The 22141-nt window shown below is 53.5% G+C and overlaps 1 protein-coding gene and 1 long non-coding RNA gene across 5 annotated transcripts; one reads left to right on the top strand and one right to left on the bottom strand.

Annotated features, from left to right (window-relative positions):
* Positions 1 to 90: 90 nt before the first annotated feature.
* On the bottom strand, positions 91 to 7646 carry LOC147917579 (uncharacterized). The gene is made up of 3 exons (XR_015551527.1): positions 6913 to 7646; positions 695 to 855; positions 91 to 329 (listed from the first exon to the last, which is right to left on the bottom strand). It is a non-coding gene; the product is annotated as an uncharacterized LOC147917579 (long non-coding RNA).
* PIF1 (PIF1 5'-to-3' DNA helicase) lies at positions 7580 to 15796 on the top strand. Of its 4 annotated transcripts, none has more exons than XM_087428488.1 (13): positions 7711 to 7937; positions 8339 to 8918; positions 9787 to 9919; positions 10004 to 10129; positions 10255 to 10408; positions 10513 to 10627; positions 10705 to 10811; positions 12030 to 12169; positions 12554 to 12660; positions 13424 to 13511; positions 13663 to 13808; positions 14692 to 14883; positions 15491 to 15796. In XM_087428488.1, the coding sequence occupies exons 1-13, from the start codon at positions 7711 to 7713 to the stop codon at positions 15611 to 15613; spliced, it is 2238 nt and encodes a 745-aa protein (XP_087284614.1). In that variant the 3' UTR covers positions 15614 to 15796. The 4 variants fall into 4 exon arrangements, with proteins under 4 accessions (XP_087284622.1, XP_087284614.1, XP_004421747.2 ...); XM_004421690.2 differs by having other exon boundaries at positions 15096 to 15635; XM_087428496.1 differs by lacking the exon at positions 7711 to 7937 and adding an exon at positions 7580 to 7647 and having other exon boundaries at positions 14692 to 15635.
* The last annotated feature ends 6345 nt before the right edge of the window (positions 15797 to 22141 follow it).

Genomic DNA, 22141 nt, shown 5'->3' with positions numbered 1-22141 from the left:
GGGTGCTGGGGACTGGGCGGGGGCAGGGGGAGGGGGTTTCCGGCCAGAGGCGGGGGCGAGGGACGTGGGCGGGGCCGGAGGGCGGGGCCGGGGTGGGGCAGGACCGAGCGAGCCCCCGAGGCGCTGGCTGCTTGTACCTTTGAGGTCTCCTGACCCGAGTGGGCTGGGATGCCAGACTGAGCCAAGCCGCCCTGGACGGCCCAGAGATGGGGGTACCAAGAGGCTCCTTTTCTTTCCTCCCCGAAGCCAGGGCAGTGGCGACGACCTGGTCCTCTTCTCCCTGGAACCTCCTGGCCGGGCGGGGCTTGGAGCTCTAACCCGTCCAGAGACTAGTACAACGGGAAGACCTGGGGCTGGGAGTCTGGATTCCGGGGTCTCTTTGGGGGAAGGAGTCTGCCCCGGGCTCTCAGGGGTCCCCAGATGCAGTGTTCTCCTGGCCTCTCTGGTTCCTATATCTCAGGGCCACCTCCCGCTCCCCATCCCCCATCCAGCGGTGATCTAGCAGCCTTGACAACCTTGCTGGGGAGTGAAGTGTAGGGACTAGCAGAAAATGGTGTTAGTTACACCTTGTGCCTTCATTTTACACTTAGAGAGACAGAGGCCCAGAGAGAAAATAACTGCTACATCCCAGCCCCAGCGCTGTCCCCCCTCCACCTCTTCCCCCTTAGCTCTCTGGGTCAACCCTGCCCCATACCTCAGCAGGAAGAATTAAGTGCGTGTGGGATCAATGGTGACCTCCTTCTGCTCTGGCTGCCATAGCAGCAGCTGTACCAGTTGAGGGAGCTCCCCTTTCACTGCCTTCTGCTGGCCCTCAGGCTCCCAAGCCACTTCCAGCTCTGCAAGGAAAAGGGCAGCCTGGGACCCCAGGGCCAAGGGGGAAGAAGATGGGGGTGAACTTTTTCCTCATGCCTGGGCCTGGGTTCCTTTATCTAAAGGGAGGAAGAAAATCCAGCCTGAGGATCTGAGAAAGTCAGTGTATGTGGCAACCTCTTGCAGCCAACACATGGTTTTATTCTCTCAGTCTGCAGAACTGTGCAGCCGTTGCACCCTGTGCCTGAGGACTCAGAAGGTCCTGTATCTGGAAACTCAGATTCCACCTGCAGACCAGAGACCCTGGGGAATTCATGTTGTTGCACAAAAGCAGCTCATGGTGGGGATGAGAGTGAGGTCGTTTTGATACCTAGCCAGCTCTGTCACTTTTGGGAGTGAGCCACTGATAACCACCTTGGCCTCAGTTTCCTCATCCAGCCCATGCTGGCCCTCTGGTTGTTGCCTCTACACCACATGCATTCATTCAACACAAATATTTTATTTGCCTTGATTGTTTGTCAGGCCCTACATTGATAACTGGAAGATAATGGCAGGACCCAGGGTCCCTGTCCTCTATGAGGAGAGAAAGGCATGTAAACAGATGAGAAAACCATGTGTTAAATGTGAGGGTAAATGCGCAGAGGAAGGGTACCAAAACCAGGACAAAGGAGCAGGACTGGCATTCTAGGCAGAGGGGCAGTGTGAGCAATGGCATAGAGGCATGAAACAGTATAGTGTATGTGTGTAGGGAGGCCAGGCTGGAGAAGCAGACAGAGCTCAGTGTAGAGAGGACCTTGAAGGCCGTGTGGAAGAGACCACATTTTAACCTCAGGGCAATGGGAAGTCATTGAAAGTTTTGGGCTGTGGAAGTGATGAAGTCTGTTTTGCATGTGCACCTAACACATGGAGTCTGTTTTGCATAAGGCATTTAATCCACAAAGCTTATTGAGTGCCTCTTAAGTGGGGTGCTTTCCAATACTTCATCCTGGCATTTATCTATTTACTCAAAAGAATTTAAGGAGCCTCTGTTATCTGCTCACTGTACTAAACTCTTCACATGTATCTCATTTAATCCTCACAAAAGTAGGTACGCATCCATGAAATAGATATGATTGTTATCCTCATTTTACAGATGAAGAATCTGAGGCTTGGACCTGTTTAAGGTCCCCACTTGACTGGTAAGTGGTGGCGCAAGGATTCAAACCTTGCCTGACTCCAGAGTCCATGCTCTCTACTAAATAACCGGGTTTGGAATCATTGTGTGACCAGGCCACACAGATCCACGCCCTGCTTGGAGAGCTGAGGAACAGTAGGAGTAGTTGTAAGTTCTCTAGGGGAAATAGACAGGGTAATAAAATAGTAACTGGGAAGTCCATTTTAGATATGGTGTGTGTGGTGGGGGAAAACTTTTCTGCAGAGTGGATATTTCAGCTGAGCCCTGAAAGATGAAAAAAAAAGAGAGCCACAAAAAGAGGCAGCGTGGAAGGGAGAAAGTATTTCATGCAGAGGAAAGAGCAAGGGCAAAGACCTTGGCATTGGAAAGGGCTTTGGTGTTCAAGTAACACCAAGGAGGCCAGTGTGACAGAAGCATAGTGAGTCAGGGAGAAAGTGGGAGACTTGAGGTCACAGTGAAAGGAAGGGAGGGAGTTGGCCTCAGGCTATGGTAAGGACTGAGGGTTTTATTCTAGGAGGAATAGCCTAAGGAGGCACTGAAGGTTTTTTTTTTTTTTTTTTTAAAGATTTTATTTATTCATTTTTTTCCCCCCAAAGCCCCAGTAGATAGTTGTATGCCATAGGCTCGCCTCCTTCTAGTTGCTATACGTGGGACTCAGCCCCGGGTTGGACGGAGAAGTGGTGCCTTGGGGCGTGCCCGGGATCCGAACCCCGGGCCGCCAGCATCAGAGCGCGCGCACCTAACCGCCAAGCCACGGAGCCGGCCCAGCACTGAAGGTTTTTAACTAGAGCAGTAGCAAAATCGGATTTATATGTTTGAAAAGATCCCACCTGCTGCTGTTTGGAAAACGATGTGAGATTAGGAGACTACTGCTATAATCTAGGGGAGAGGTGACAGGCTGCTAACTCTAGGGTGTGGGGTAGGGGTGGAGAGAAGTAAATAGATTCAAAATACATTTTGGAAGCAGAAACAACAGGTTTCCATGGTAGATTGGATGTGGTAGGGGAAGAAGGAATCAAGGATATGGTGTAGGTTTTTAAGTTGAGCCAAAAATAGTGGTGCCATTTACTGAAATGATGAAGACAGGAGAAAAACAGGTTTATATGGTATTGGAGAAGAAAATTAAAAGTTCTATTTTGGAAAAAGTCAGTTTGACATGCCTGCTAGGCATCTGTGTGGAGATATTAGGAGGGCAAATGGAGCTAGAGTCTGCAGTTCAGGGGAGAAGGACACGCTGGAGATATAATTTTGGGAATCAGCATGTAGCTGATAATTAAACCATGGGACTCGAAAAGATAGAAAGAAAGAAAAAAAAAAAGATAAAGCCCTCCTACACTGAGAGATCTGGTTGAGGAAAAAGGGTTAGCAAAGGAGACCTACGAGGAGCAGCCAAAATGTAGGAAGAAACGAGCGGAGTGTGTTGTGGAAGTTCAGAGAAGAGAGGATTTCAAGGAGGGAGGATCACCTGTACCAGAGGTTCAATAAAATGAGTGACCGCTACGCAGTGGTGAAGCAATGCGAGGTGAAGTCGTGCTCTGGAAGCTGGAAGACCGTGAAACACCCTTTCAGCTCCTCTACAAGGCTGTCCTTCTAAGCTTAGGGCTGTAAAGGAGGGCGGGCAAAAGCTTGGAGAAATAGGACCTTAAGGTGGAGGGGAGGGCCTCTTTTAAGTATCAAATGAGATAACGCGGAAAATTCACTTTGTAAACCGCCCAGTTCTGTGCTGATGTCGTATTAATGAGCCGGGAACTGGACTGAGACCACCAGTGAGAAAGAGCAGATAAAACGTATGGAAAGAGTTCTCGAGGAGGAAATTGCATAATGAAGAAAACCCGTTCCTCCAGAGAGCTTGCGTCAAAACCAGGCTTTGGGTTAGGCGAGGAGATCGCAGAGCAGTGTTGCCCTTCACTCGGAATTGACCCCGCGGCGGCAGCAGCGAGCAAGAGCACCGAGCGGATGCGAAGACTGCCCAAAGCCCAGACGGAGGAAGTCCAGCCCCAGGAGTGCGAAGCCCCTCTGGCTCCGCCTCTCTCCTCCACCGGCCAATCAGGATCCAGCTCCCGGGCCGGCAGCGCTGGGGCGGGGAGGAGGGCGGAGCCTGAGGACCGTTAATCCACTAGGAGGCAGTATCTAACTATTCCTTCGATTCCTTTACTTACAAGGACTCGCTGTTGTTCGTACAAAAACCTGGGTGGGCATACAGCCACTTTGGAGAAAGCTCTGGTAGCTTCATATATAACTAAATATAAACCTACTCTATGACCCAGCAATTTCTCACCTAGGTATTTATTCAAAAAAAATTAAAGCATAAATCCACAGAAAGCCTAGATATCCATCAACAGGAACATGGATAAACTGTAGTATACGCATACAATGGAATACTACTCAGCAATAAAAAGCAACCAACCCACTGATACACGTAGCAACACGGATGAATCTCAAAATCATTATGCTGAGTGAAAGAAGCTGGTTCACACAAGAATATTGTATAATTCCATTTATAAGAAGTTCTAGAATAAGCTAAAATCAATGGTGAAAACAAAATCAAAACAGGGGTTGCCTGAGGATTGAAGGTAGGGATTGACTGGAAAGGGGCATGAGGAACTTTCTAGGTGATGTTAATGTTCCTAGAACTTTGTGCAATGAAGTAAATGTCCTATATCTGTGTGGTCCAATAGGGTAGCCAGTAGCCACATGTGACTACTGAACACGAAGTGTGGCCAGTGCGACTGAAAAACTGAATTTTTATTTTAATTTAACTTTAATTACTTTAAATTTAAAATTAGCCCCATGTGGCTAGTGACTACCCTATTGGACAGTGCAGTTCTATATCCTCATAAGGGTTTGGGCTGCATAGGTATACACATTTGTCAAAACTCCTCTAACGATAAGTGTAAGGTTTGTGCATTTCACTATATGTAAAGTTTACATTAAAAAGGTAAGCATATGGGCCAGCCCGGTGGCTTAGCGGTTAAGTGCTTGCGCTCTGCTACTGGCGGCCCGGGGTTCGGATCCCGGGCACGCTCCGACGCACCGCTTCTCCGGCCATGCTGAGGCCGCGTCCCACATACAGCAACTAGAAGGACGTGCAGCTATGACATACAACTATCTACTGGGGCTTTGGGGGAAAAATAAACAAATAAAATTATAAAAAAAAAAGGTAAGCATAAACTCTAGTTAATGCTATGTATTTTGAAGTGTTTAGAAGTGCAATGTACTGTTGTTTGCAACTTTGAAATGCATAACAAAAAGATGGGTTGATGAATAGAGGGATGGATAGATGGTTAGATGTGATAAAACAAATACAGCAAAATATTTATTGTAGAATCTTGGTGGTAGGTATATGGGTGTTCACTGTAAAATTCTTTCAACCTTTCTGTATATGTTGGAATATTTTCAGAATAAAATGTTGAGGGTACTAGGGGCTGAGAGGAGAGAGGAATGGGGAATTGTTGTCTAATGGGTACAAAGTTTCTGTTTGGGATGATGAAAATTTTCTGGAAATATAGTGGTGGTGGTGGTTATACAACATTTGAATGTACTTAATGGCAATGAATTGTACACTTAAAATTTACCATTTTGACTATTTTTATGTTGTGTATTTTACAATTTAAAAATTTTGAAAACCAAAAGAAAAAAAATGTTGGGGGAAAATCTATGTGGAAGTCTCTGTGCCTTCTCTAGAGGCAGTCTGGGGTACTGCACAGAGAGAAGGGGCAGGGAACAGGATGTGTGAGTGTGCTAGCCCCACTTGGAGCAGAGGATAGTGGGAAGAGAGAATACAAGCTTTGGAAACACACAGACCTGGGTTCATAATCCTAGCTCTTGCACTTTCTAGCTGTATGACTGTATTTGTTTCTTATTGCTGTTGCTGCTGTAACAAATTACCACAAATTTGGTGGCTTAAAACAACACAAATTTATTATCTTGCAGTTCTGGAGGTCTGAAATGCGTCTTACTGGGCTAAAATCAAGAACTACGTTCCTTCTGGAGACTCTAGGGAGGCAACCCACTTCCTTGCCTTTTCCAGCTTCTAGAAGCCTTCTGTATTCTTTGGCTTGGCTTGTGACCCTTCTCTCCATCTTTAAAGGCAGCAGTAACATCTTTAAATCTCTCTCTCTCTCAGACACACACACAAACACACACACACCCCTCTTCGCTTTCTTCATCACATCTCCCTCTCTGAATCTCTTGCCTCCGTCTTGCCCTTATAAGAACCCTTATGATTCCATTGGGCCCACCCAGACAATCCAGGATAATCTCCGCATCTCAAGATCCTTAATTTATCACACCTGCAAAGTCCCTTTTGCCATGTAAGGTAACATATTCATAAGTTTCTGGGGATTAGGACGTGGACATCTTAGGGAGGGCATTTTTCTGCCTACCACAGTGACTTCGAAATTTTTCCTTAATGTAATAACCAAGCCACTAGTACTCATATGTCAAGACAACACTGAAGAGGAAAATTCTTCTCATGATTTTTTCCTAACAGTTTTATTGAGATATAATTCACAAACCATACAATTTACCCACTTAAAGCAAACAATTCAATGTTTTTTAGTATAGTCACAGAGTTGTGCAATCATCACATTTTCATCTTTCTCCCATTATTATGTATGAGGAAACAAAGGCTTGAGACATTAAGGAAACTTGCTAGGTAACATCTAACCGACTGGGCTGGGGCATTGCAGTGGCTGTGAGGAGCTGAGAGTCCAGGCTTGGACTACCCTCATGAAGACCAGTCACCTGTGAACAGTGTGGCGTAGGAGTGAAACACACAGGGGCTTAGGCCGGTTAGACTTGGCTTCAAGGCTTTGTTGTGCTATCTACAAACTACCAAAGTTTTACCTTTGGTAAAACCTCGTGGAGCCTTGGTTTCCTCACTGGCAATATGAAGGCAATTCAGTAAATAAGGGGGCTAGACTCACCTGTAAGATCCCTTCCAGCTAGGTAATTCCAAGCTTCAATGAGGGAAAAAAAGACAACCAAAAAATAAATTCCCCAAGCATCCAGTGCAACAAGAGAGAGAATTCCCTGAAGACAAGGGTTCACACCCTTGTTTTGCACTCTCAGCCGGGTGGGAAAGACAAATGCGTAAAATGACCCTTACGAAGGCAGAGAAAGGTGGAAAGAGTTGGGGGGCGGGGGCGGGGGCAGCGGAAACGGCAGGCCTTGGGTGGTCTGCCCAGGAGTAGGCAATGATCCTCCGAGTGGAAACAGGGGTGGGAGGGATCAGAGGTAGCTCTTCTCCTAGGCCAAGTTCAGTCGCTCTGTGAAGGCTAGAGGGGAGAGGGAGCGTGTTGGAGGAATGGCTATGAAAATAAATCTTCAGAGCCGCGTTGGGTGACGCGACACCACGCGCGATCAGTTGCAGCCCTCTGCCCTCTTGCACCGCATCCACTCTTCCATGCGACTTGGTATGCTCGGCCTCCACCGTAAGCCTCCTTCCCCCGGCGTGCGATTGGTACAGCCCAAGCTCGCGGAGCAGAACCCCAACGAAAGACACGCCCATTGTCACGCCCCTACCTCTGATTGGCTGGGGAATTTAAAGATCCAGCCCGTGATAGGGTGATTCTCTACTCCTAGTATTTGAAAGTTCCTAGTGCCCGAACTTCGCTAGCAGGTTGGCTCCGTTCAGTTTGTTTGTCAGAGTGCCGGCGCAAGTGAGTGTCCAGGGACTGCTTCTTCAAGGGTCCCTGCCGGGAGGGTGCAGACGAGTGGCTCAGATGGAGGGAGCAGGGATTCCTGGGCCCCTCTGGGATTTCCCTAGCCAAATATTCTCTACCCCTTCCCCACCTCGGAGATGGGCAGCGCCAGGGCTTCGGAATCACACTAGCCCTGACTCTTGCCAGCCGTTGTGGCCTCTCCCAGCCTGTTTTCATTTCTGTACACGGGAAATAGCGAGACCTGCCTGGCTGCACATAAACCAGTGGACGTACCTGCAAGACAGAAGGTGCTTGTTCAGTGTCAGTCTCCTGCTCATCTCCCCACGTGAGATTCCTCTGCTTCCGGGGAGGCGACTCAGGATTCCCGTGCCCGCCCTGGGTCTCTTGGAAGCAGGCTTCTTTTCTGTTCAGGGGCGCCCGTCTTCTGCGTCCCTTGCAGGACAACCAGGGGTCCGCAATCCGGGGTGCATTTAACGCCGCTCTGCAAATGACTGTGTAGGAGAGTAATTTCTAAGTGAATTTCCGGTTGGCTCCAGGCCCTTTTGCCGTCTCTGTGTGTTACCTCTTTGTGTTACCAGTGACAGCCTCGGCGACCCCGTGAAGCCTTGACCCAGCTCCCCGTCACGGCCTCTATACCACCTGTTATGTCCCCTGAGTCCCGGTGACCCCTGTGCTCTGGTCCTTGCAGACCTGGAGAGGCGGTGGCCATGCTGTTGGGCGCGCAGGCAGCGGCAGCGGAATGTGAGGACGCGGAGCTGCGGTGCCGCGTGGCTGTGGAGGAGCTGAGCCCGGGCGGGCAGCCGCGAAGGCGCCAGGCCCTACGCACGGCGGAGCTGAGCCTGGGTCGTAACGAGCGCCGCGAGTTGATGCTGCGGCTGCAGGCGCCCGGGCCCGCGGGGCGGCCGCGCTGCTTCCCCCTGCGCGCCGCGCGCCTCTTCACGCGCTTCGCCACGGCCGGGCGCAGCACTCTGAGGCTCCCGGCCGACGGTGCTCCCCGGGCGGGCGCCGTGCAGCTGCTGCTCTCCGACTGCCCCCCGGACCGCCTGCGCCGCTTCCTGCGCACGCTGCGCCTCAAGCTGGCAGCGGCCCCAGGTCCCCCGCCGGCCTCCGCACGCACGCAGCTGCTTGGCCCGCGACCCCGCGATTTCGTTACCATCAGCCCCGTGCAGCCCGAGGAGCTTCGGCGCGCGGCGGCCAACCGGGTCCCGGACACCACGCCCGCGAAGCAGCCCACGACAGAGCCCCCGGCGGGGGCTGAGCCCAGCACGGTGAGGACAGGAAAGGGGCGACGCCTTGGGGAGTGGATGTGCCACCTAGATGGAAGAGACTGAGAAGGCCCAAGTTTGGGGGGAAGATGGTGGTGGTATTTGAGGGGGCTGCGGGTTATCTCAGGAGAGGCCCATCAGACTTCTGAGTAGGACAGGGATGTGGGAATTGTGCCTGTGTTTCTCATAGTACAACCCCTGAGACTGGGTAAGCAAGAATAGGAAAAGGGGGCCCAGGCCACGTTAAAAGAGAAAGCAGAGAAGGAGACTTCAGAAGAAAAGTAGGAATGTAGTCTCCCTGGAGAAGGAGAGGAGTTTTTGGTGAGAAGGAAGGGGTCAGCAGTGTCAGAGGCAGCCAACAGGTCCAATTAGATGGGGAGACAAAGTCTGGTGGGTTTGACAGTGTTTGGAACTGGGGCAGATGGATCGCAGACCACAGGGGTTTGAGGCTAAGCTGGTGAGAAGGTGGAGATGGGGCAAGAAGGGGCCCAGGTTAGGCAGGGTTTTGCTTGGGTGTTTTGAGGTGAGAGAGACAGGTTTGAGACAGGAAGAGAAATGAGAAGGAAAGATGGGTGAGAGGTGAGTCAGGGAACCAGGGAAGGGAGCTGAGGGAGAATCCAGACCCACACACTGGGGTCTTCAAGGCACCAGGCGTCAGTGGAGACCCAGCCTTGGTCCCTTCCCAAGGAGAGCCCTGGACCCCAATAGTTACTGGCAAGATCTCCAGGTGAACAGAGGCTGCCCTAGGACTCCAAGGAGTGAAGTCAGCAGAGCACAAAGGGCTACCAGGCCTAGCATTGCACCCAGGCCAGGAAGGGAGGGGCAATGCCCTGGGCGTGGGGGAGGCCCTGAGACAGTCCTATCCCCCCAGGAAGCCCCAAGGTGGCCCCTGCCCGTGAAGAGGCTGAGCTTGCCCCCCACCAAACCACAGCTCTCTGAGGAACAGGCTGCTGTGCTGAGAGTTGTCCTGAAAGGCCAGAGCGTCTTCTTCACTGGGAGTGCAGGTAGTGGGGGGCAGAGTGGGGGTGGAGAGAACAGTGGTAGGGTGGGGTGGAGGAGAGCTGGCCCTGACTTTGCCCTCTGCCTAGGGACAGGGAAGTCTTATCTGCTGAAGAGAATCCTGGGCTCACTGCCTCCCATAGGCACTGTGGCCACTGCCAGCACTGGGGTGGCAGCCTGCCACATTGGGGGTACTACCCTCCATGCCTTTGCAGGTAAGTGAGAGCCCCTGGGCCTTGAGCTGGGAGCAAGCTAGGCCTGTGGGAAAGGAGGGAGGCGGGGAGGTCAGGGTTGAGACAGGGCCAGGGTCTTAGCCCAGACTGAATAGTGTCATTCACAGGCATTGGTTCAGGCCAGGCTTCCCTCGCGCAATGTGTGGCCCTGGCCCAGAGGCCAGGTGTGCGGCAGGGGTGGCTGAACTGTCAGCGGCTAGTCATTGACGAGATCTCCATGGTGGAGGCAGACCTGTTTGACAAGCTGGAGGCCGTAGCCAGGTCAGTTTGTACAGTGTGGGCAGTAAGTGGGGGCTGGCTTCTGGTGGTCTTCCATCTGGAACCTGCCCACTCCAGCCCCTAAAGCACCCCATGATCCTCTCCAGAGCTGTCCGGCAGCAGAACAAGCCATTTGGAGGGATCCAGCTCATCATCTGCGGGGACTTCCTACAGCTGCCGCCTGTAACCAAGGGCTCCCAGCCCCCGCAGTTCTGCTTCCAGGTACCACTCACTCTCTGGCACCAACCCCCCTTAGGGGTCTGCTCTGTTCCCTGACACCCCCACTTTGCTCCCATCAGGCCAAGAGCTGGAGGAGGTGTGTCCCAGTGACCCTGGAGCTGACCGAGGTGTGGAGGCAGGCAGACCAGACCTTCGTCTCTCTGCTGCAAGCTGTGAGGCTGGGCAGGTGGGCCCTGGTGAATAGAGAAGGGGCCACAGGATGAGGATCCAAGTGTGGGTCAGAGAGGAGCACAGGGACCCAGAGAAAGGGGAGAAATGCTTCATGGCCCCATAAGAGACGGTCACTCCGTGAGCGCTGGGACCCAGCCTCTCCCAGGGTTGCGTCCCTATCACCCAGCACAGGGCCTGGCACAGAGTAGGTCTCAGGGAATTGTGGGCAGATGAACACACAAGAGGAATTCAGAGATGTTAACACTCCCATTTCACAGATGCAGAAACTGGGGTTCAAAGAGGTGAAGCCATAGCGAGTAAGTGGCCAAGCTGGGATTTGAACCCAGATCTAACTCTAAAACCCAAGTTCCTTCCACACTTAGAGCCTGTGGGGTCACTCGGTGGGGGCAGGGAGGTTGCACACATGATCCCACCCCAACTAGGACAAAAGGTTGAAATGCTATGACTACTCCAATGTGGGAGTGGGTGGGGGGCCAGGAGGGTGGAAGATGTGGGCCAGAGCTGGGCCTTGAAAGCCAGGTCAGACTGGGATGGACAGGGGAAGGAGTGGTGGTGAGGGGCTTTCTAGGCCTGGGGACAGGAGGCAGGGAGGAAGGTGCACAGCACACAGCAGCATGCGTGGGGGACAAAAGGAAGGCTGAGTGGCAGAGCAGGGAGAGATGGTCCCAAGTTGTTCCCCCTCATCCCACTTGAGTTGCTGCTGTACCCAGACTTCCCCATGTGGAGGAGGGCTTGAGATGGGGGAAAACAGAAACACAGGCTAGAGGTTTTTCCCCCAAGGCAGTAGGCAAGGGGCTAGAAGATTGTACCTTGGAGACCAATCTGATTATAGGCTACCCACATTACAGAGTGTCAGTCAACGCCTTGTCTAGGTCCTCTAAACTTCTGTGCTCACTCATTGCACCCAACTTCCTCAGGAGCACTGGGACGGGGTGGGGCATGGTGGGGGCAGGTGGCTAGCTCCTACCTGGGGGCAGACACAGGGAAGAGCGCCTCGCCCATGATCACAGCCAAGCACCACCCCCAATCTTATTCTCCATGTCTGGGGTCCAGGTGGAGAAGGGACATGGTGACCAGCCTGGGGACCAGTAAATCTTGCCCTGGTGTCCCTTTTCAGTCCCCACGCCTGACCCATGGCCTGCTGCTTGGGCCACAGAGCCCTGCCTTCTCTGGTGTTCATGTGGGCTCTGCCCTGACAGCCCAGCCTCCACAGGTGCTCAGATGAAGTGACCCGCCAGCTCCGGGCCACGGCTGCCCACAAGGTGGGGCGAGATGGGATTGTGGCCACGAGGCTCTGCACCCACCAGGATGATGTGGCCCTTACCAATCAGAGGCGGCTGCAGGAGCTACCAGGTGAGCAGGGAGCTGGAGACTGGCCAAGACCAGCTGGGAGGAGCCATCCCGCAGGTGTGGCCCCTCAGGCAGCCCAGGACCTTGATGTCATTTGGATATCTAGGCCCCCAACTTCTGTGGCCATAAAGGCCCTTACATTTACAAATGTAATTGTGACTTTGAGAGATGTGACCTTGAATGGGTCAAGCCAGTAAATGCTGAGTGGGTCACTCAGCCAGTAAATGCTGGAAGTGAGACTTGAACCCAGGCCCCCGATTCCAAAGCCCCAACTAGGCCTGAGCTGTCCCCACTACCTCCCTCCAGGGCCTGGTCTAATATGTGTTTTTGGAAACTGAGCCACAAGTCAGTGACTTGTAATCTGTTTGCCCAACTCTCTTTTCCCAGGTGAGGTACACAGCTTTGAGGCCATGGACAGTGACCCTGAGCAAGCCCGGACCCTGGATGCCCAGTGTCCCGTTAGCCAGCTCCTTCAGCTAAAGCTGGGGGCCCAGGTGTGTGGGAATCAGGGCCTAGACCTTGGGAGCTTGGGCCTCCCTGATCCTTGTCCCTCTGCCCAGGCTGTTCCACAGCCAAAGGGCCCAGCTGTGACCACAGCAAACCCTTCCCTCCTGTTCCCACCACTTTCCTGTCTTCAGCTTTCCACGGCCCTCCCCTTCCTACGCCTGGAGCTCCAAGCAGCATTGCTTTGGACAAGTCCTTTCCCTTGCTGCAGCTCAGTTTCCTCATCTCTAAAACGGGCAGTGAAATACCTACCCCACACAGTTGTCTTCTGTACTGCACCCTGTACTGTGAGAGTCCTCCTTCCTCCCACAGTGTTGGCAGTGGGCCAAATGGGAGCCTTTCCTCAGGTTCCAAAGGGCACCCAAGGGGAAATGCAGGCACAATGTGGTTGGAAGAGGGGTGGCAGGACCTGGGGGCTCTCCCTCAAGATTGTGGCCCTCACGTACCCTATAGCAGATGTGGTAACTTGCAAAGCCCTGTGATGTCTGTTACCTTATTGCTCTTTACCCCGTATTTCTGAGGCAAACTAAGCAAATGTCATTCCCCTTTGACACAAGGGGAAATTGAGACCTGGCGAAATAAAGCAGCTTGCCACAGGGGTCACAGTCGGCTGGTGGCTGAGCTAAAGATTAGGACTCGGTGCGCTTCTGTGAGAGCCCCCAGCCCCCAAGAACCACTGCCACAACCGCCGGAGCTGAGGCCAGGTGTCAGAACGGGCTGCCCTCCAGGCCTCCAGCTCTCTGTCTCTTGCAGGTGATGCTGGTGAAGAACTTAGCGGTGTCCCGGGGCCTGGTGAATGGTGCCCGAGGAGTGGTTGTGGGGTTCGAGGCTGAGGGGAGAGGTAAGTGACCAGGGAGCAGTCCTACTGCTTGGGCTTGCAGCAGGGCCCCGGGTTGACTGTGAGGAGAAGGCTGGGACGGAAAGGTGTGGCCTCCTCGCCTCTGAGCCCTGAAGCAGGGCGGAAAGGTCGGACTTCTCCATGCCTCCCTCAGGGCTGCCCCAGGTACGGTTCCTGTGTGGAGTCACCGAGGTCATCCGTGCTGACCGCTGGACAGTGCAGGCCACTGGGGGCCAGCTCCTCAGCCGGCAGCAGCTGCCCCTCCAGCTGGCTTGGGCAATTTCCATCCACAAGAGCCAGGTGAGCAGCCAGTGCGGGGGATAGGGGCAGGTCAGGGCAGAGGGGGGACAGGATAGGCTTGGGGCATGTTGAAACGGGGATCCTAAAGGCTTTTGGGGGGTTGAGCTTGCTCTGGATGGAAAGTTCCAGACCAGGTGTAGATTAAACCTTTCTTTAGCGCATTTCCCATCCCCCCTCCTCTCCCTTTCTCGGACACATGTACTTCCCTTCTGTCATCTCCCGCCCTGCTATTTTCTGAGTCACTACCAGATACGTTAAATTTAATCCGTACAACAACTCTAAGAAATATAGATGTCGGGCCGGCTCCGTGGCTTGGCGGTTAAGTGTGCGCGCTCTGATGCTGGCAGCCCGGGTTCGGATCCCGGGCACGCCCCAAGGCACCACTTCTCCGTCCAACGCGAGGCCGGGTCCCACGTACAGCAACTAGAAGGATGTGAACCTATGACATACAACTATCTACTGGGGCTTTGGGGGGAAAAAAAATGAATAAATAAAATCTTAAAAAAAAAAAAAAAGAAATATAGATGTAATAATCATTCCCGTTTTATAGAAGAGGAAACCAAGCCTCAGAGAGGTGAGGTAACTTGTCCAAGGTCACACAGCTAGTGAGAGGGAGAGCCGGGATTCATCTCCATGCCTGTCTGACCCAGGCCTGAGCTCTTTCCTTTCACCTCTACCCCTCTACTCTTATCCTGGATCTGTGTCTCCTGGACCCCCTCCTACTCAGACACCCATCTGCTGTCAGCCTGTCCTGCCTCGAGAATCTCTGGTCTGGGTGAGGAGATCCAGGGACAGTAGCTGGGATGGTGAAGGTGGGGTCAGGTTCTTGGGCACAAGAGATTTGAGGCTGAGCTGGCTCCAGCTCTGTCGCTCTATCCCCCAGGGCATGTCTCTGGATTGCGTGGAGATCTCTCTGGCCCGTGTGTTTGCCAGTGGCCAGGCCTACGTGGCCCTTTCCCGGGCCCGCAGCCTGCAGGGCCTGCGTGTACTGGACTTTGACCCCATGGTGGTTCGCTGTGATCCCCGTGTGCTGAGCTTCTATGCCAACCTGTGGCGGGGCAGGGGCCTCAGCCTGGTAAGAGGGAGTCACCCAATGGTGGGCCATGTGGCCATGGGCGGCCTGGGAGCTAGGACAGAGGGAAGGCCAAGGGACCCTCAGGTGGGGGTGGCAGAGCCTTTTCTGGCTCTATTAGGGGCAGAGGCAAGAAGAAGGAGATGCTGGCCCTCAGGCTGCAGCCCTGGGGAACAGCGCAAGCCCATGACTGGGCATCTCTGGTTCTGATCCAGGAGTCCCCAAATGATGGTGAGGCAGCCTCAGACCAGGAGAACGTGGACCCAAACCTTTGAGCTGCAAAAAGAAGACAAAGGGTGGTCTCTCCCTCTTCCTGCTCCCTAGTGGGCCAGGACCCCAGGGGATAACAGGCGGAGGGTGGTCAGTGTCCCTTTCTCCCTTCACTAGGGGCTCCAAGCCTCCTGGCACAGTTCAAGGGAGTGTGTTTCCCACCCATTTGCCAGCTGTGCCTCAGTTTCTCCCCTTGCCCTGGCTGAGCTGCTTCTAGGGTCAGGAGCAACCCTTTCCGTGCCAGTTGGGAATGGGCTGTGGTGGTACCCAGTGTAAGAGGACAGAGCTTTCTGTGAGGGCTGGCCACATGGTCGTGAATGCTGCTCCTTTTGGGCTGCAGAGGGGAGAGGCGGTGAAGACAGGTGCTCCAGGAGCAGGAACAGGCCGTAGCGGTCCTGGGGGAACTCAGGCTGAGTACAGGCTCCAAACAGAGAAGGGAACCTGGAGGCATCTTCCCAGCTAGGACCAGCCTAACACAAGCCAGGACAAACACCCTCCTGAGCCTACCATGAGAACACGCACTGTGAACTGTGCACCCGTATCTTAAGCTGCTTCTTCAGAGAAGAAATGGTGTTTGGGGGTATTGAAATGGATATTCTCAAATTGTATTTATTTAGGACAAATAAACTTGAGACTTGTGCAAGGACTGTGAGTCTTCTGCTCTCTTTAAGAAGGCACCCCTTCCTGGGGCCCCAGGCACCCATTCCAGGGAGGCTGTGCCCGCCTCTGCCTCCTCCTCCTCCCATGCACACAGAGGTGTTTATGTCCTGATGGCTGAGCCCCCAGCACCCTTATGTGAGATTTTGTTAGTATCACTGGTGATTTGGAAAGCTTAGGTTGGCGACACACGATGAAATAAGAAGGCGAACCACCGTTACCAATAGTCAGACAAGGACACACTAGAGAATTCACATGGTGGGGAACAAGCCTGTCACAACATCTAAAGAATGCTGGGGGCCTCTGGGGGCCTCAGCTGAAACTTCCTCACTTTGGGTCTTGCTGGCGCTCCAGCTGATGGGAGGGGATCATGAACACACTAGCTTCAGTTGATCAAAAAGCCTGATGAAAATTGCTCAGGGGTCCTCATAGGCTGGCTAAAACTATTAGGGTTCCCTGCTTATGGGTGAAAAGGTTATCAATTCTGGCTGGTAAATACGGGTTCTGGTGGAAGCATGCGTTGGGAGCTACAGAGAGCAATCTACTTAAGCGTAAAATCCCCAGTGGTGGGAGGAGTCGAGAATAATAAAGCCATGCTGGTTGCTGGAGGACATGGAATTTGGGTGCTTGAAGGTGTTTATCCTTGTCTTCCCAAAGCCAGGAGGGGCCCCAGTGAGCAGATTGGGTGCTCAGGGAGTGTCTGGTTAAGTGATGGAGACCATTGACACAGGGGCTCAGTGCTGTGGTGGTTCGAGGCGCTATGGGGCCTCAGACTTTCAATGTGGGCTTCGCGGAGGAGGTAGGGCTACAGCCTGTGGAGAATGTGACTGGTGATCAAAGTTCAGGACATAGACCTGGCTTTCCATCCTGATTTTGCCACTCGCCAGCTTTGTGACTTTAGGCATGTTATATCATGTCTCTGAGAGGATTTCCTCACTGATAAAGTGCAGGTGATAACTTCCTTTCACATAGGGTTGTTGGGAGAAAGGCCAGCCACACAGCAGGAACTCGATCAGTAGCTGTTAGTAACATTTATGATTACTAATGATCATCACCATGATGTCTGTAGAGCATCCCTGTCCGGTTCCTACCTTAGCTCCTTTAGCAGACAAGATGTAGAGGCTCAGAGGGGTGCCAGCCTGGCCCCTGGACACTGGAGGACACCTGCCTGTCTGGCTCCTGTCACCACCCTTCCTGATCTTGAGGAGTCAATTGTTTTTCTGTGGCATCAACCCTGTTCTCTGCCCCAAACAGAAGATACTCTTAAGAGCAGAAGCCAAGCCCCCTAGGGTGACCCCCAACAAGTGGGCAGCCATGGGGGACTTTCAGTGTGGAGCTATTCAAGGGTCAGGGTGTTCCAAATCTGCCGATAGGACACAGCCCTCCTCCCGGGTCCAGCTGTGAGCACACAGGGCCTCCGCCCTCAGGGGGCTTACAGCCTGGTTGTACCTTGTGTTTTTCACTCCTTCCACTTAACACAGAGTTTGGGGACCATCCAGTTCAGCAGTGTCTTGTGTTTTCTAGCAGCTCTGCACCCTTTGGGGTTCTTGGGTGGAAACAGGAAAAACTGGCTCAGGCTAACTTAAACAGGAATGGAAGGTAATGGAAGGCTAGCTCGCAGAAACTGCTATGAAGCCCAGAAACCCAGGCTTGGAAACGAGTGGGAACCAGGGAGGCTAGAACCACTGGCAGGAGTGGAGCTGGGAGCAGCTGGCCAGGAGGACCTCTGTGGTCACCCCTGGACACTGAGGAGCATGGCCACCAGGCCACTATTCTGCCTCCTCACATCACTCAGCCCAGACATAAAGGCAGGTATGTGGCTGGCTGGGCTTGGTGTCCCGCACAGGTCCTGCAGCCACTGGCAAGAGGCTGGATGTGCCACCAAGGTGCAAGAGGGACCAGGGCTTCTGCCGGGAGGTGAATCTCCCATCATCTCCCAGAGCCAGGCTGTTGAGGACATCTGAGGGTCCCTCTTGGATCTCTCCTCTCTGAGCCAACCCTCAACACACACTGCTGAGGCCTCCCCACCACCCCGAGACCTTTCCCCTCACCCAAGGACTGATTTCAACTTTCTCTGTCTCATATGGACTTGCCCTGCTTAAAGATGTCTTCCTCATGAGACCACCTGGGCCCGAGAACACCATGTCCTTAGCAATCCCTTCTCATTGAGAAGGTGCTCTCCAGAAGGCCCCTGGGGGAAGGCCTATGAGGGGGAGCTCCAGACATGCCCGCTCCTCAGGCCAGATCATGACAGTGGATTGTCTTGGGAGGGAGATGCTCAAGAAACCTCACAGTTCTGTATTTTCTTGGCATCTAATTCAATCTAATTTCGAACCTGTACCCCTGAGGGTGTAGGGAAACCCCATCTCAGTCAGAATTGGGGCTCCCCACCCCCAGGGTCATACAGGCAGGGAGTAGGGCTTGCAGGAGCAGGCCTCTCATCTCCAGGGCCTCATGGTGGCTGCTGACACCCGCAATGACCAGCATCCACAGGACTTAACTCTACTCAGGCCAAGGGCGTGGTGGAGGTAGGGGAAGGTCTTTCTGAGAGCTGTAGCCTCTCCAGGGGCCTCACACCATGACCTCTGGGACCTGCCACCTCCCTGTGGTGCTCCCAGAGGATGTTCTGATTGCTCGCCCCTCCCCAGTCTTGGGGACCCTCCTCTCTCTGCCTCTCCTTCTCCCCAGCATAGTCCCCTCAAGGAATTGGATTTAGGAAGCAAAAGTCAGAAGAGTGTGTCCTCAGGCAGCTTCTAGATTTGAGGCAAAGGAGCACAAAGTTCTTGTGACCCCACTTAGAATACGTGGGCAGCTGAAATGAATATGGTTAAGCACGGGCAGAACAAAGGAGAAAATATACCCAGTAATCATCCCGTCATACTGGGATACAGGAGACTTCCCGCCCATCCTTTCTGTTCATTTGTTCATTCATTCATTCATTCATTCATTCACGCCACAAATATTTATTGAGTGCCTCTAATAGGCCAGGTGCCAGGCTAGACCCTGGAGACCCCACAGTGAACCAGAGCGACACGGCCTTGCTTCCTGACACTTATAGTGAAGGGTGGGAGACCGACTATAAAGAACGAAGCAGATAAGAAGACAACCTCAAACTGTGACAAGTGCTAAATAATCAATAATAGAGAGTGCCTGCAGTGGGGGGAGAGCCCACTTAGAGTATGGTCAGAGAAAGGGGCTCTAAGGTGGATGCCTCCCCCTTCACACCTCCCTAACTTTGCTACATGACTCGCCTCAGACATCACCTCCTCTGTTCCCTAGGATCTACCCCTGCCCCGTTCTAGGCAGAACGGTCAGTTCCTGCCTCTGAGCACATACATTGTGTTGTCCTTGGCTGTGGGTTGCTCTCCTGCTTCAGAAAGCTCCTCAGAAAAGGATTGAGTCTCTGCCTCTTGCAGCCCCAGCGCCCAGCCCAGCACATGGAATGGGGCAGGCAGACAGCAGGGAATGAATAGAGGAATGAAAGAATGCAGAGAGCCTGCAGTTAGGGGACCGTACAGGCCTGCCACCTGCCTGAGCACGCTGTCCCTGATGATGGGGGTATCTGTGCCACTGCTTGGGGCACCTTGACTTCTGTTTCCTCCCTAGTTGCTTAGTCGCAGGGATTTCCCACTCTCCCCTCCACTCTCCAGGAGGACGGCTGGAGATGTTTGTCAGGTGGAAAAGTTGAAGAAAGGCATTTAGGAAAAGGAAACTGTGTACCTAGAACAAAGGCTCAGAGGTGTGAAAGATGGAGCTCGATGGTCCACTTTAAAGCAAGAGGAGATGGGAGTTGGGGGAGGCAGGCCTATCCCAGAGGGGGCTCGGCACGGGGTGAGAGCCCTTCTGGGGGCAAGAGGCACCTGTGGGTCCCACTTCCTGCTGGCCCCCATTTGTCTCCCTCACTTTAGTGCTCCCTCCTCAGTGCTGGTTGTGATCTGCCTCAGAGGGTAACGAGCAATTTACAAGTATGTCTCCCACAGAATGAGATGGATCTCTTGGTATCAAGAGACCTGGCTTCGAAGTCTTTGTGTCCACACAGCACTCAGCATGATGAGTTTAGAAAGATGACACTTCATAAAATGTCTGAGAAATGAAAGAACACCAGGACAGTGCCAGGTCCCCAGAGGTGCAGGATGTTTACTCCGATTTTGCAGAGAAGGTAGCTGATGCCTGGGGAGCTAGGTAGTGGCAGAGCTGGAACTAGAACCCTGTGCCCTCCCCTTGGTCTTCCCAGAGTTGTCCAAAAGGAGTAAGATGTGGGGAGGGGACCTCGAGGGGCTGAGATGGCAGACGGGTGGAGTGTCCACCTTCACCCTTCCCTCAGTGGGGTGGCCAGGGGAGGGCTTAGCTAGGCATGACCTCATCCTTCCTGAGGTTCCGGCATATTTTGCCCACCTGCACAGGGCCCGTGGTCATGCTCAGACCCTCCAATCCCAAAGCAGCCAGGCCCTCCTGCTTCCCAAGCACCACACACCATGGACCACTAGGTGGCGCTAAGTGGTCATTCAGGCCTGAGAAGTCCTTTGTCTCCCAGTCTCTGTGCCTGGGTGGGGCACATGGACACCTCAGGAGCATGGTGCCAAGTAAGTAAAGGCAGAGGGTCTCCTTTGTTGAGAAGCTTGCACTGAGTATCTGTTGAGTGCATCATGGTTCGTGTTCATTAGCTCTCATTTGTTTTTCACAATAACCCCGAGAAGACTATGGGACATTATCCGCACCTTATGGTTAGGTGACTTGGCCAAGGCCACAGCTATAGGGTCCTGGGGTTTTTGCAAAGTCAGCAGAGGGCTGATACTGCCTCTATCACTTCCCCTGTGACCTTGGACATGCTGCCTAAATCCTTAGGCCTAGTTTCATCAATAGCAAAATGGGGCTAAGGGCCAATCGATGGAGTTAGGTCAAGTAAAGAGCACGTGGTAAACCCTCTTTGTTAGGTCCTATAGGCCTTTCTTACTTTTACCCGAAGTGGCCTCTTCACACCCCCCCACCTCCCCCACCCCTCTCCCCACCTTCTGAGTGGCCCAGAGAATAACAAAGGAATTAACAGGATCCCAGAGTAAATGAATGTCCTTTCAGAGTCTTCCCACCTGGAGGACCCAGGCTGTGCCCACCCACTAAGGGGAAGGGGAGAATGAAGTCTTGTCCCCTTTCCTTCCCCCAGCAACCATGAGGTCCCAGCCCTGGTCAGTGAGTGCATTTGTCATAGCTGTCCCTCTTCTTTCCTCCATCCACCTTCTTATCAGTCTTCCACAACTCGGTGAGGGGGACTTTTAGACCTAGTTTATAGAGGAGGAGACCAGGCTCATAGAAGGTGGGCGGCTCAAGGTTGCTCGGCTGTAAATGGCAGAGCCAGGATGGGCACCCAGTGTCTGAGGCCTTACCTTAGCGTTGGCCTTCGCAAAAAGGAGCAAGCAGGGGGCCTTGCCCCTAGCTTTGTCCCAGAAACCCCACACTCAAGACCCCGTTTCTTTATGATTCCAAGAGCTTCACCTGCTGAGACATAAATGGCTGGGAGGGGCCAAGATGGAAGGGGAGGTGCTTAAAAGGAGACTCTGAATAGGGAAGTGAACCCCAGGCGCCAGACAAGCCCTGCAGGGAGCGGGTGACAGCTAGCCCACCTCCCACTCCTCGGACTCCTAGCCCCTTGGCTCCAGCTCCCTCCTTCAGCCTCGAAGCCGCCTGGCAGATGCCCGCCCCAGAGGTGCCCCCTCACTTCCCTCCCCCAGCTGGTGTTGGGTTCAGTAAGCAGAGCCCCAGCTTACCTGGGAAGGAGTGGAGAGAGGAGGGCATCCAGTTACAAGCTGGGGCTGGGGGGCAGGCAGGGGCAACCTGGGGGCAGGAGTCAAAGGCCTGGGAACTGATGGTGGGGGCAGGTGTTGGGGGAGCCCCACCCCCACCGCACAGGGCCCTATCTTCTGGGCTCCTTGTCTCCCTGAACTCCTTCTCCCCACTCCTGGGGGTTGTAGCAGAAAGACCGTGGCATCCAGCCTCAGACGCCACTTGGTAGCTAGCTCATGTCAGTTCTTGAGCTGGGTCTCAGTGTCCTCATCCTCAGAATGGGGGCAGGGTGGGAATTAGCCCTGTTTGACCCTGGGACTGTGCTTGGTAAACTGTGAAGGGCTGTGCACACCCCTGGGGAGGCTGTTCTCCTCTCTTCCAGCTCCACTCCTTTCTCTCCACCACCCGGGGTGGCCTCCTCCCCCGCCCTCACCCTGGGCCCTGGCACAGCACTCTATGCCTATTTAAGGCAAATCTCCTGATCTCCTTTGAAATAACATTCACTCCTTGTTGTGGAGAAGACTAGCAGGGCCTGAGCTTAGGGAAAGGGGAGGGG

This window comes from Ceratotherium simum, chromosome 3 (assembly GCF_057802395.1).
Source record: "Ceratotherium simum simum isolate JZ-2026a chromosome 3, ASM5780239v1, whole genome shotgun sequence".
Classification (NCBI taxonomy): domain Eukaryota; kingdom Metazoa; phylum Chordata; class Mammalia; order Perissodactyla; family Rhinocerotidae; genus Ceratotherium; species Ceratotherium simum.
The sequence above is the reverse complement of the archived record's forward strand: the minus strand, read 5'-3'. Positions and strand labels throughout refer to the sequence as shown.

Bases quoted from the DNA above. Each gene is read 5' to 3' on its own strand.
- PIF1 (XM_087428483.1), top strand. From the start codon at position 7,711: ATGGAGGGAGCAGGGATTCCTGGGCCCCTCTGGGATTTCCCTAGCCAA. The intron at 8,919-9,786 runs GTGAGGACAGGA...CTATCCCCCCAG, and splicing joins CGGGGGCTGAGCCCAGCACG to GAAGCCCCAAGGTGGCCCCT. The intron at 12,170-12,553 runs GTGAGCAGGGAG...CTCTTTTCCCAG, and splicing joins GCGGCTGCAGGAGCTACCAG to GTGAGGTACACAGCTTTGAG.